The 14,321-nt window shown below is 47.1% G+C and overlaps 1 protein-coding gene across 1 annotated transcript; it reads left to right on the top strand.

Annotated features, from left to right (window-relative positions):
* Window positions 1-222: 222 nt before the first annotated feature.
* Window positions 223-14,082, top strand: LOC147144278 (scaffold protein ILK). The gene is made up of 13 exons (XM_086036278.1): window positions 223-417; window positions 1,530-1,751; window positions 5,879-6,044; window positions 6,625-6,720; window positions 6,805-6,901; window positions 6,984-7,067; window positions 8,163-8,248; window positions 8,995-9,104; window positions 10,046-10,173; window positions 10,251-10,372; window positions 11,494-11,593; window positions 12,420-12,550; window positions 12,997-14,082. Exons 2-13 carry the CDS (start codon window positions 1,663-1,665, stop codon window positions 13,144-13,146), a joined length of 1,359 nt encoding a protein of 452 aa, XP_085892404.1. The 5' UTR covers window positions 223-417; window positions 1,530-1,662; the 3' UTR covers window positions 13,147-14,082.
* The last annotated feature ends 239 nt before the right edge of the window (window positions 14,083-14,321 follow it).

Here is a 14,321-nt window from a genome sequence, read left to right as displayed (position 1 = left end):
GGTCCACCCCACGTTGAGCCGCGCCTCGAGCTGCGCTCTTCCAGGGCTACTCGGTCCGAATCGCCAAACAGAATCAGAGAACTTCTATTGAAGTGCTGCCTATAGGGCGAAAGTCGCGAAACTTTACAGTGAATGAGGGGGTAGGGGATAAGGGATAAGGGTGGACATTCGGACACAACGATATATATCGCTCAAGAATCCGTCCCCCGAGGGTATATTAGTTGATGCAATGCTCCAAATGGCCTATAGGGGGAGGAGTGCCTCCTCCGATTGCCGTAGCCGAGTAGTAACACGTCCTTCCTTGAGCGAGGGTGTGGACGAAGGCAGTCGGCTTCTGCACCGCTCAGTCTCTCCGAAACGCAAAAGAAAACCGCGATCAACTGCTCCCGAGGCCCCCCTTTCACTTCTTTACATTTGGTAAGTCATCGCCTCGGACTGTCTTGGTGGCATGAAGTCGTCCGTCGTGTTTGTTAAACGGCGAACCGACACTGACTTTTGTCGCTGTCCGACAATTGCGGATGAGCGAAACGAACCGTCAAGAATGGAGGTTAGCTTGCTAGGCTACAGCTGCCACAATGTTCCTTTTTTTTTTTTTTTTTGCTTCCTCTTTACTCGAGTGTGGTGTTGGCTGCTTTCCTTTTGGGGGCAAGCGCTCCGTGTTATGCCGTCTTGCGTGGAAATCAAATCAACAAGTTTGCATGTTTCCCCACCGCGTTTGTTTTAGCGCGATAGCAGGCGTTGCTAGCCAAACAAAATGGTCAATAAACTTCGCCTTCATATCGAAAACACTTTTCACGATTTGAACTCATTTGGATGATCTTTAATCGTCTTACAATCTTGCGCCCATTCTGTAGCTCTGAATGTTTAAATATTTAAAACACAAATCAATTATCAACGCAATTTAGTGCAAGTAGCACTCAACCTCTCAACCTGTCCCTAATACTACAAGATATGTTGGTTATTTTCCCTCAAGTGATCTTCAATTATCAAGTTAAGCACATTTACGTTACTGTCACAGGCAATCAACAGCAATTCCTCCCTTTGAAGAAGCAACGACGTGCAACTATTTGGTTGAATCAAAGCGTAGAATAGAAGTTTGTTGAAATGCAATTTTCTTGAAGTTGTCCTTAAAGTGCCTCAAATTAAAGTCTGTGTTTTTGCTCTTGAGTAATTCGTGTCATTGGAAATGATTAAATCCATCGCAAAACATTTGAAAGATATGCTCATGCTCCTTGACCACTGTAACTGTGAGTTGCTTGCTGGAAGAAACTTTGGTCAAATACTTAATAAATTAAGCTTGTATGGGGTTGCTCAATTTTGGTTGTGTTTCTTGACAACTCGGGACTGTCGTCATGATCGTCTTTCAACTTGGGATCAGAAATGAGCTAAATTATTTTCACAAGAAAAATGTCATTTTCCTGTCGTAGGGTAAAATCAGAAATCTCAATTTTATTTGAAAGCCCTATGGCCCGGCCCAATTATCAGCACAACTTTTTCCAACACAATTGTTTCAACATTTTCCATTTTAGGCCCTTGCGAGTGCCCCCGCCCGAGGCTAAGCGATCGTGTCCCTCACTGGCCCCGGTGAGGGACGGATGAAACCTCCGCCTTGCTGCTTCAGCTCCGCGTTGTGTCGCTCAGGTTAACGTCGGTCACCCCAGAATGGACGACATCTTCACGCAGTGTCGAGAAGGCAACGCGGTGGCTGTGCGCCTCTGGCTGGACAACACGGAAAATGACCTCAACCAAGGGTGAGACGCCGTTTCTTGCACTTTCTCCTGAGATGGAAAATTGTAGGCTCAATCCCGTTGACATGAAATAGAACTGATATGGAAAATAGGAAGGGAATGGTAAAATGGGCTACGGCCTCTTTGATTTGGTAAATTGCTGTGTCATCAAAAAGGTGCTGCCGACAGATTGACTTTGCTCTCCCACTTTGTCGTGTTGGTGCCATTCATGCGCAATATAAAGTTGGAGAAAAACGGCGACTTTTCCAGGCAGTGGAAAAGGGACTCCGTCTGCCCATGGTAGAAAATTGCCAGGTTGACTTGGCCCTTTGGCTGCGTCGGTACAACAATGCGGCAATGGCAAACTTCAGCACGGTCGGTCGGTCCCTCCGCTGACTTAGCGTTGGCACAGCAGCGACTCTTAGTTTGTCTCCCGAGGGCCGCTGGCCTGGGATTGAACCCACTTGCGCGGAAGTGCGTGTTTATAGGTCGGGAATTCCCTTCCACAAAGCGTGACGCCAGCACAGGAAGCTCGCCGTGACGCTCGCGGAGACGCCGGACGGCCGTGCGCGACTGACGCGGTGAAGACTCAGCAACGGTTCTCTTGAGCCAATTCAAGCGGCCAAACGGCGTCCGCCGCAGTCCACTGCATACAGAGTTGGACTTTTCCATTAGCTGATCAGCACGTCGAGCTCCTTTCTCCCCGGCTGGCTGATTTATCGCCTCGAGTGGGAAGAAGAGGAGCGCACATCACTTTTCCGTCACGTGTCGGACTTAACATCACAATTCACTTGGTTAGGGAAAATATGCTTCTCAAGTTGCAAAACGTTTCCAAGTTCATGGAAGTTCAAACTCAGCAAGTGTTTTGTTCCTTTAGCTTTTATAATAAGTTTATAATAATAAACATATAATCCGCAAGATGGGAGTTCGGAGGAATTTGCAACGATACCATGATTTATTGCTTAATGCATTGTGTGGCTAAACCTGTAATTCAAGTCACTTATACAGTATATCAAGTCGGCGTTCCCAATTGAAATGATGAAAATGAATGAATGAAATGCCATGAATGCGTTCCATCCCCCCCAAAACACCACACAATTCTCAATATAGATATACTAACACTGTTCAGTGTTGTGCATTGGAAAAACAATAAAGGTAGGATGGGGCTGCCACTTGCGCTTATTTTAACAATCAATTAATCTGTCGAGTATTTTGTCAATGGATCGGATTAAAAAAAACAAAACGTTGATTTCCATCCCTTTATTCAGGGCAGGACATTTTCTCAAATTGACAGTGCGGAAAAGAAATATGAATCAATTTTCCTATTACTCAGTTGCTGGTTTGGTCCATAACATGTCAAAAATAGGCTAAAGTATTGATAATTGACGTTTGCAAATATCTTATTTTGATGTAACACAACGTCAATCAGTCTAATTTTCTCGAGGACTAAATAAATGAGAGAAGATTTACTTGAATTCTGAGGATTTGTACAATTTCAGGTCTCTAAATGAATAACGGACTATCCCAAATAATTTTCGATTCATTTGCTTATTGATTAGTTGTCGATGAATCGTTGCACCCCTCAATACAAAGAAATAATGAGTTTTTCTTGAGCGTTTGACCTTCCCCAGTACTTGAAATGTCTGCGCGCAACACTTTGCATCCTCCCAGATTGTTTACACCGGCGCAGCGTTGTGGGGAAAGCGTGCCGGCTCAATGCTGAATCTCCTTACAAGGAATAACACGCACGACGCCTGCAGCGGGCTGCACTGTCCAAGTCGTGTTTGGCCAGACAGACAAGTGTGCGTGGAATGCGCATCGCTGCAACCAACCCCCCCAACCCCAACCCCATGGTTCCTTTTCCGACATTCCTCTTTATTCCAGCGGTTGGAAGACTGCTCCTCTCCTTTAGTTTGCGCTCAAATTTTCAGCTGCTGCAGTCGAAGCTTTGCGCTGTCCTTTAACTCGCCCTGACTGCCTCGTTTTCCAAATGTTTTTCCCCAAACTAGCGCTTGGCCTGTTCGTGCTTTCCTTGGACCGACTGCTCCGGTCCTCGTCTTTATTTAGCCGGCACCGGTAGCTGCGCAGGCTGAGCTAATGCGGATTGAAGGCTCCTTGTTTGGGAAGGTGGGGATTTTACGGGGTGATTGCTGATTTTGATATCTATACAACTCCCTTCGTCAGCGCGGCGGGAAGTGGACATTTAGTGGTCGCCATAACTCCCGCTGACACTTTTTATGAATGAAAGTCGGTAGGAATGGGTGCGTCGCGGTCTCGAGGGATCCGTTTACTTTGCCTTTAGTCGATCGTAAAACCAAATGAATCATCCGTTCTCGTCACGTGACGCTCATTTCCTCCGATTTAACCGAGCCTTTTAAAGAGCTGGCGGTGACACTTTGTTTCTGTCGCATCTGCCAGACTGAGGCCCGTTGGCAGGTGGAAGCGCCTGAAATAAATGACCGCAGCTGGCCAGGAGGGGCTTAGAGCGGGAGGGGGCGGTGGTGTGGACCAAGGCTAGCTCAAAGGGAAAATCGGTCCTGTGAAAGTCTGCCGCGGTGGAAAATACACATGAGAAACTGGAGCGCTTGAAAGTGCCTTGCTTCAAAGCTGTTTGGAAGTTAATGCTGCCGGGAGTAGGAAAGTCAATGTTTAGATTTTGCTTTGTTCATCGGTTGCACGATTTTGCCATAAAACAACAACTGAGTTCCAATGAAACTTTATCAAAACCGCTTGACACATGCGCTCACTTCTACTCCGAGTAGACACATGAGCGCAAATGGACACACGGGCAGAGTTGGCACATGCGCCAACTTGACACGGGATCCGAGGCGGAGTTGTCAAATGGTCCGTTTGACACAGGGGTCGACTTGACACATTGGCACGGTGGAAATTCGGGCCTAACGTGAAACGCGGAAGGGCCAGATTGACACTTGGGCCAATTTGACGCAGTGCTCTAATTGACACACGGCTGACATGACACCTGGAGAAGATTGGACAACTTGACCCACCACATGTTTGTTTACATGGACAAAATCTCTTGAATCCGATCAGAGTTTGCATTCAAATGATGATGGGATTCATGGACACTCAAAATATTCATCCGATTGGGACTTGCGTGTTCATGCATCGCACTTTCAAGCAAGCCTACTTGACGCGTGGGCTAAGTTGATGCTCGCGTTTTCTCCACGCACCCTCTGACTTGACCCACCGGCCCTAATGCCACATCACGGACACAAGTCCAACGTGAAAGGCGGGCGGATTTGGCACATTGGCTGAAGACGGCTCTGATGAACGCTTGGTCCTTGGTGGCGGTCCCCACTCATCTTGTTCGCGGTCAAGATCTTACTTCCAGAAGCAGCGGACCTCCTTCCGGGGCATCATGAAGTTGAGCGGGTGACTTTTGAGGCTTTGGCCTTTTGCTCGCACAGGAAATGAGCCTCCTCCCACCCGATGCACAGATAGACGTGCGTCGCGGGACCGAGAGGGTCTCCCGCCACACGGGCCAGCGACGGGGGCGGAAGCTCGACATTCCTTCATAATGCCCCTTCAGTTCTCTCTCGGGGTGATTATTGTGCTGCGTGCGTACGTAACTTTGGAATTTGAGGCGTCGGCGGAGAGATGGAAAAGAAGGAAAGAAATCATACATTTCTCGCTGGCCGAAGGACTGCGGCGGCTTTTGACTGCTTTGATTCTGTCATCCGGCTGACGTTCGTCTGCCGCAGGAGCGCACAAGGCTCGCAAGGTCACTCGGCAATGACGGCGGCCGGAGCGCATTGGAGTCGATACACGAAGTCGCACAGAACCTCGTCGGATGTTTGCGATGTGTTATGCGCCGCCCCAATAAGCGCCGTCCGTTAATGAGCCCATCGGATGCGTCGCGTCGGCCGACCCGAGGCGCGTCCCGTGCCCGATTGACGCGCGGCCCACGTGAGGCACGGACGGAACGGGACAAGTTGACGCACGGATGGGATGTGTTGTTTGTCGTAAGAAAAAGTGCCACTCGTATTGCGAGTTTGCGGGTGGGGAAATTGCAATTAGATGACTTTCCATACTGGTTCAGCGCCGCTCTTTGCGTTTGACGCGGCTCGTTCCCGCAAGTGAAGTCAAGCGTGCATTGGATGCGACGTTGAACACCGCCTGTGACTTTGCAGGGACGACCACGGCTTCAGCCCCCTGCACTGGGCCTGTCGCGAGGGCCGCTCCAGCGTGGTGGACATGCTCATCATGCGGGGCGCCCGCATCAACGTCATGAACCGCGGGGACGACACGCCCCTGCACCTGGCCGCCAGCCACGGACATCGCGACATTGTGGGCAAGGTACTGGACAAAGTGGGTCACGCGAGCGAGCGAGCGAGCGAGCGCGAGGTGACTCGTCCGACCGCCTTGTCCCATTGACGCTTCACAGACAGACGGACGGACGGACAGATATTGGGAGGGTCTTCAAAGGCTCCGTTCTTTACATTCATCTGTCTGTCTACTGCACAAAATGTCCCGTTCAAAATGTTTTTGATGGCTTGGGACAAATGGCATTGCTTTTTGTGGCTGTGCCATTTTAGCCTCATTTAACCGTTCCTCTGTGTGCTTTATTATGTGGTCTATTTTGTTGCCCTTTTTAAAACATTTTTTTTTTTTGATGAGATTCATTGGCAAACACCCCGCGTAAACCTGTCGAAATCCATCTGGTGCCTGTATTGTTGGCGGCGCTTGTTAGTCTCGGATGCGTCTGATGGCATGAGCGGGGTGTCGGAATTAGAAACGCCGCCCGCCTGAGAGGCCGTCTAATATTAGGCACGTCTCGAGGCAACGCGCGGTACGACGTTAGGAATACTTTGTGCGCGCTCCGTCTGCAGCCCAAAGCGAGTAGAGCCACGTCTCACCCTTTGTTTGCGTTTTGTAGCTGATTCAGTGCAAAGCGGACACCAACGCAGCCAACGAACACGGCAACACGCCGCTGCATTACGCCTGCTTTTGGGGACAAGACTCGGTGGGAGAGGTTGGTGCGCCCCCCGGTGGCCTCAAAGCGCAATTTGTCGACTGCTCACGTCCCGCCGTGATTTGCTCGTTGTCCGCCTCGCAGGACCTCGTCAACAACGGGGCTCAGGTGAGCATCTGCAACAAATATGGGGAAACGCCCCTGGACAAAGCCAAACCTCACCTGCAAGAGCTTCTCAAAGGTATCCGGTCAGCCCCCTTGCTTGTTTGCTTCTTACCATTTCCCGCTCCCTCCTGTCTTCAGTTTGTCTTTTTGTTGGGTAGAAAAAGCTGAGAAAATGGGACAGAACTTGACCAAAATCCCCTTCAAGGACACCTTCTGGAAGGGCACCACCAGAACCCGACCCCGTGAGTACAGAACACGTACTGAGAGATACTTTGTTTCTTCATTTATTTTTTTTACATTGCTTTATGAGGCCAAATTTGAGTTAGAAGGGAGCTTCGGACACTTCAAATGAAAAGAGAGCAATAAGGGAACGAAATTGCCGTCACAACTGAGGCAAGGGGAGCCGTAGTTGCGTTGCAATTTCAGCCGATTATTGAACAGTCAAACCGACATACAAATGAAGGCACGCATTCAACACGCAAATGCTACAGCACGGATAGTAATGACAAATTAGATACCTGTTATTTTATTTTTCTCCTTTGTCTTTTAATTTGTATACAATACCAGCACTACAACGATACGTTCTTTTTAGGGCGGATGCCCAGGCGGATTATGAGTAGCCAAGGAGGCTGATAACTGATATTTGGAGCCGATATTCATTTGCTGGGAAAATAACGGCGTCAAAACACTTTGTTTAAATGCTTTTTGAGCGTAATGCTTATAAAACAAGCTTTTTCGTCTTTGCAGCATCTTAAAGGATTTTGTTTGTCTTTTGACAATAGACGCGTTGAGCCCGGTTCACACGGCAGGATAATCGGCTTTAACAAATAAGTAGCGCTCTAAAGGTTTCTAAATCAACTTTTCCAAAATGTCTATACAACTCAAATGTTCATCGTTCACTTTTCTTGACGTTCAAACAAAAGCAAAAGCTGAATGGAGTTCCTAGCGTGCTGCGCGGCTGCATCGAGGCCAAAGTAGCCCGAAATGATCTCAAATAGGCTGTCGGATTTATTTATTTTTAAAAAAAATAAAAAAATAAAAAAAAGGCAATCCCGATACGCATCAAACCGACGAATATCGGCACCGATGATCAGCGAAAGTTATTTGCCGAGCCCATTTCGACTCTTGCTAACCAAATAAACATTCTCTCTGATAAATTCAAGTGTGGTGGAGTCTCTCCTTGTGTTGTCGAGTAAACAAAGGCCCTCCCGGCCACTATTTGCGTAATGGTGCTTTATTGCTCATGGCGTGATTCAAATGTGCCTCCATTTTTATCTTGAAATTGTCACGTGACTCATTCTTAACAAATGTTTTTTTTGTATCCCTTCCGTTTCTAGGCAACGGTACTTTGAACAAACACGCGGGCATCGACTATAAGCAGCTCTCTCTCCTGGCTCGAATAAACGAGAACCAGTCCGGAGAGGTACGTTGACAACCAATCGTGACGCCAACCCTCGCAAGGTTTACGGACTCAGGCCAATACCTTTGGAATTGCTTCGATGAAGTCATACCTCATTGGCTACGTACACCGAGCGCACCCAAAGTAGAATCCAAAAACATTTCAATATCTTTTCATACTCATCTTAAAGGTAAACGATACTGACTAGAAAACGCAGACTTTGTGATATCGAGATAAATCATTTCAAAGCATCTTGCATCATGAATATGACTTAAGCGTACGAGCGACCCAGTTGTATCATTCGAGATGAAAAGCAAATGCCCACAACTGAGAAGACGGTTGGTTGCACAAGTGTGCACACCCTCTTATCTTAACCAGTGGCATGAGGTTGAATAGGAGATGGCACACACACTTGCCACCAGTTAAAGAAGCCCAACTCAAGTTAAGCTGTTTCTCGGCCTAATACAATATTGCTGGACTTGTTTTGTTTGAATGAAGACAAAAATCCTCATGTTTTTGTCAACATGAAGTTGCCGTTTGCTGTCAAGTCAGCCAAGGTGGGTTTTTTTTTGTTTTCTTTTTTGGGGTCGGCTAACATGGTCCCTTAGAAGGAGCTCAGCACGTTGGAGCCATCTTTGCCCGTTACAGAAAGAGAACAAAAATACACAAATAGGTGCCTTTTCAGCAAACATTTTTGACCAGGCGGGCGGGGCTCGACTCTACCTGCAATACGTCTGTGACCCGTGTAACATTTCATTGATGACGTGCAGTTGTGGCAAGGGCGCTGGCAAGGCAACGAGATTGTGGTCAAAGTGCTGAAGGTCCGCGACTGGACCACGAGGAAAAGCAGAGACTTCAACGAGGAGTATCCCAAACTCAGGTGCCCGTCTGACGTGCGTTTGCTGTACTCTTGTGATCGTGCTCACCGTTTGTCTTGTTGCCGCCTTTTGTGACCGGTAGTAAACTGGAGGCAACGGGTGCCGGGGTACTTCCGGGTGGCAGAAAGCGAATGACTACCGCTGGCTAGAGCTCAAAACAATGACAAATATTTGTCGCGTTGGGCCTTGCGCCGCCAGATGCGCCCCAAAAGTTGTATTCTTTGTCCTTTGCCTGTCCGTATTTGCCTCATAGAGTGGCAACTTTCCGTCACTTCCAAAAAACATGACCGGCTGTCACCAAAATGGATGTGGACATATATAAAAATATGACAACCGTAGTCCGACAATAATAGAACGAACCTGGCAATGTTTTGGGAGATAGTCACGTCGGAAGCTTTGCCGCATTCCTACACATAATGAACGCTTCCAACGTGAACATCTTCCAAAATCTTGCCAGGTTCGTTCCTTCTATTAATTTTAGACTACGGTTGTCGTTATGGCTGCGCGATCTATTTGAATTTGACCAGTCAGGTGCAAATTGAAATGTGCATTGCCCCCCCAATAGTCGGACACTATCTAGGGGAATTACAATTACGAGCTTGCTTATTTTGCTACGTGGTAAAGAAAAAGTCTGTCTTTCGTTCGATAATAAAAATGTCATTTCTTCCGGAACATGTTCAAAATCGCAATAATATCGATATCTCTGTATTCAACAACCAGATGACATGTTTTTCCAATACGGTGCAGCCCTTAATTTAACGACATGGAAAGCCTTGGTGGCTGCCACCCGGAAGAACTTGTGACGTGGTCATGGCAAAAAGCTCAGTTGTCCACTGTTTGCTTGTGTCGCCCACTCGTGCTTGATGTCAGCTGTGCCGTGTTGTTGTCCTCCCTCCCTCCCTCCCTCCCTCCCTCCCTCCCTCCCTCCCCGTCACCATGGCAGGATCTTTTCCCACCCGAATGTCCTCCCCATGTTGGGAGCGTGTCAGTCTCCGCCGGCCCCCCACCCCATCATCATCACACACTGGATGCCGTACGGCTCGCTCTACAACGTGCTGCACGAGGGCACCAGTGAGTACTTTGCACTCCTGCAAGTTCCGGGGTCCGAATGATCTTTTGCTGACGTCGGCGCGTCGTCCCGCCGTCAGACTTTGTGGTGGACCAGACGCAAGCGGTCAAGTTTGCTCTGGACATCGCCTGCGGGATGGCCTTCCTGCACACGCTGGAGCCCATGATCCCTCGACACTATCTGAACAGCAAGAGCATCATGGTGAGAAGACATTGACAGACGCGGCTTGCTAAAAGTAACTACGGTGTTCAGCCGCCACATCGCGCTTCCATGCCCGCGCCACCCGGGGGAGCGATAAAACAGTGAGCACACTCACGCCGAAGCCGCTGTCGGCCACAGCTTTCGCGCGGCATCTCGCGCAAGCCCACCGGGTAGCGCCTCTTAAAGGTACACAGACACTCTAATATGGGCAGTATTTATTTTCAGTACGCTTGATGAGTGCTGTGTGTTTTTTTTTATGTCTATTTACAAACTGTTTAAAAAAAAAAAAAAAGTACAAATCCTATTTTTAAATGGTTTTATATACCGTTAGTCTCTATGATGCAGAGTTTCACCTCTTGCAGGTAGGTCTGGAACGTAACGATAGACGGGCTCACTGGATCGCACAACACTTGGTTTATTTCGGCGGTTCAGTTGGCAACATGAAACTCCGGTCATGTGGCTTCATTAAACACATGGCAAAATGTTTCTCAGAGGGCAAATTCCTGCTTCGTTTCCGTATGAAGTCACGTCGTCATTTCCTGAGATTGTACTTTGGGGTTCATTAGCCATAAACTATAAGCATCAAAAGGATTGTATACAAAATAAAATCATAAAATGTTTCACAGTTTGAATCTGACACACAGGTGTCTTTTGACTCGAGTTTCTATCGGCGATCTCACACAGAAATGTTGCCGACACAAAGCAACTCCGGATCTCCAGAAGCCATCATCCCATTTTCAGAACTGCGATTCCTCCGGTCATTCCTACCAGGCTGCATTTTGACACGACTTTTTCATTCCCGGGAAATCTTGTCACATTGCTAGTTTAAGCCTTGCAAAATGCACCTGGCAATCAGTGAATTGTAATCCCGTTGATTGTGGAAAGAAAGGACACTTTTCGGAACCCGTTGTCCACAACAACTTGGGTTGCGCTTTCACCCACTGGCGTGTTGGAATCCATCGATCCATGCCAAAAGGAATGCTTGCTTGAGTTGGGTGTGGAGGAACGAGCCCTTCAAACTATGAGCGCTCTCACAAGTCTCGGCCCCTTTGCTGTCCATAAATCCCCGCCACGCGTCCCTTCCACTCAGGAGTGACATCTCGCTCGTGTTTCCTCCGCAGATCGATGAAGACATGACAGCCAGGATCAGCATGGCGGACGTCAAGTTCTCCTTTCAGTGTCCTGGCAGGATGTACTCGCCCGCTTGGGTGGCCCCCGAGGGTGCGTGAGACGCAGTGCACACACATCCAAAGTGACAGCTTGAGCGTCACTGCGGGAGCGACCAAAATGTCATCTGTCTGCCATGTCCCGTCTAAACGGATTAGAAAGAAAATGGAAACGGCGCACGGCACCGTATTTGGCAGCTAGTGAAATGTACCGTGCTGGTGAAATCGCAACGTTTGCAAGGTTTTTCCTGCCTGAAATTGAAGCACAGGTGGCGCTATCCTCATCATTTCCATGCATGCGAATGCTGAATAGCAACCTTCATCAATTGAATCGGAGCAAAATGTGTCCCTGTTAGATGTAGTTGAACATCGGGCGGAGAGCAAACGTTTGAAGACCTGTTTGCAATTCTCATCTGCTAAAAATTTCTCAAGCCTTGTCACCACCAAGGAGTTGACCATTGTCGTTTTGGTCGTCACCTGTTGCTGGAGATATTGTAAGATCTTAAATGCCAACCGTTTTGGTGTCATTACCCTGGGAGGGGTGCAGTAGTCTAGGAAGTGGGCAGGTCAATGCCGTCGTAGGACTGACTCTTCTCCCCCTTTGAGGCGTTCGACGACGTCAACAAATTCTTCTGATTTTGTTTTGTAGCAACGAACCTGGTTCGGCGAAATGCATCGGAGTCAAAGCGCACGTTTTACTTAGGCAAAGTAGTGGAGTAAAAGTGAAAATTGCCAGAAATGTAAAGAACAAAGTAAATGACAGCTATGTGGAAATCCTGCTTACGTTCAAAAATATTTGTCCTCGTACATGACAAGATTGTTGACGGGCGTTAACGTCAGCGCACTGGCTCTAACTTCTTGGCGCGGTTCATTGTTTGCAGCCCTGCAGAAGAAGCCGGAGGAGATCAACCGGCGGTCGGCGGACATGTGGAGCTTCGCCGTGCTGCTGTGGGAGCTGGTGACCAGGGAGGTGCCCTTCGCCGACCTCTCCAACATGGAAATCGGCATGAAGGTCAGCAAAGAGATCTTTTACTTTTACGGTGAATACAGAGACAGTTTTACAGAGTTTTCTCGTGAGTTAAGTTTGACATTTTTACTTTTGGAAAGGGTTAGGAGGTTGTTGAAACGGTATTTTACAGCCAGCCCCACACTCCATTTCAGAAGGTGGCAGTAATGCACCACAAGTTGCTTGCCAACCGCTAACAGACAGACAGACAGAAGAAGAACAAAAAAGACAAATTCGAAGGAAAAACATTCATTTACTGTAATGGAAAGTTTCGGCACGGGCGGACGTTTAAAAATAGAGGCGGACCGGCCAATTGATTTTAAGATATCTACTTCCTCCTCAAACCAAAACCATATGATGACTGTCACACTGTAAACGTCATTGTGGAGTAATCTAGTGGATTTGTTGGCTAGTCTGCACAACTCCGATTGATGCCTATTTTTCCTGTTCAGGTTGCCTTGGAGGGCTTGAGGCCCACCATCCCTCCCGGCATCTCGCCGCACATCTGCAAGCTGATGAAGATCTGCATGAACGAGGACCCGGCTAAGAGGCCCAAGTTTGACATGATTGTGCCCATTCTGGAGAAAATGCAGGACAAGTAAACAAAAACAACAACAAAAAAAGCGGACCTCCCCACTCCCCCCACCAGGGATGTTGCCTTAAACTATTTTCCTGACCGCAGCATCGTCACTACTACAATCCAACAGCGGTCATTTCTTTTTTTTCTTTCTAATTGTACATGTTGAATGTAATCGTATGGACTGAATACACGTGGCTGAATAATCTGTGGAGGGCATCGATGGGTTTCATTTGGATCTGAATGGTGTTTATATATCGCTGGCCTTGAGCGGAATCCTTGTACCTCTCAAATCATCACTTTAAAGGAGAGCCCAGAAATGGCATGTTTGTTCATTGCATCATAAGAGAGCAAGCCATATTTTCACACTTTGGTTTGGTCAATATTTTGGAAAAATAGCACCCACTGACTAATAGTATGGATGAGCGAAAAATATGAACTTGACCAAATTGTGACAAATTGAGGCTTCAACCCGATGCCAGCGATGGGCTAAAAGCAGCTCTTATCCCAGCAGCATGAGTTGCTGTGTCAGCATTTTGCAAAGCATTTCACTTTAATGAGTAAAGCTTTTTTTTTTTTACTGTTTCCCATACACCTAAAATATTACTACGGACTACTACAGATTGTCTGTTTATTTTGTACCTCTAATTTGAAAATGTAGCCCGAATGTGCTTTTAGTTCTCATTTTTCATTTCATGTATAAAAGTGCCTGAGAGGAAAATTGAGTCTTCAATTGTTGAACTATGCCAGCAAACGAAGAACAAACTTACTGTAAATCCTTTTTTTTGCCATTGCATCCTGCATGCCATTATATTTTCTTTTTGTCTACTCCTCACAAACTCGTCTATCTTGTCATTTCTGTGCCTACATCAGCTTCTTTACGTCCAAGCAATATCAAAAGCAACCTATACAAATGTATGTATTTATATCTATATATATTAAATTGAAAAGTATGAATAGATTTGGTGTGTTCATTTTGTTTGGGAGTCACAGAAAAGTTTGTTTGTGGCATACAATTGGCAATATACACCGCATTAAGGAATTATTCGTGACACTCACGTTTTCGACCTTATGTCATATTCAGTCATATTCCAAAATGGAAATTATTCATTTTTCGCCTCCATCAAAATCCTACACAGTTTTATTTATTTTACAAACTTGATGAAATTAAAAAATATTTCACATGCACATAAAGTCTTA

This window comes from Filicampus tigris, chromosome 7 (assembly GCF_054856515.1).
Source record: "Filicampus tigris isolate MCC_2025a chromosome 7, RoL_Ftig_1.0, whole genome shotgun sequence".
In the NCBI taxonomy this organism is placed as follows: Eukaryota; Metazoa; Chordata; class Actinopteri; order Syngnathiformes; family Syngnathidae; genus Filicampus; species Filicampus tigris.
The sequence above is the reverse complement of the archived record's forward strand: the minus strand, read 5'-3'. Positions and strand labels throughout refer to the sequence as shown.

Coding starts and splice junctions, on each gene's coding strand:
- LOC147144278 (XM_086036278.1), top strand. CDS start 1,663: ATGGACGACATCTTCACGCAGTGTCGAGAAGGCAACGCGGTGGCTGTG. Junction 10,174..10,250: donor CGTGCTGCACGAGGGCACCA/GTGAGTACTTTG, acceptor TCCCGCCGTCAG/ACTTTGTGGTGGACCAGACG. Junction 11,594..12,419: donor CGCTTGGGTGGCCCCCGAGG/GTGCGTGAGACG, acceptor CATTGTTTGCAG/CCCTGCAGAAGAAGCCGGAG.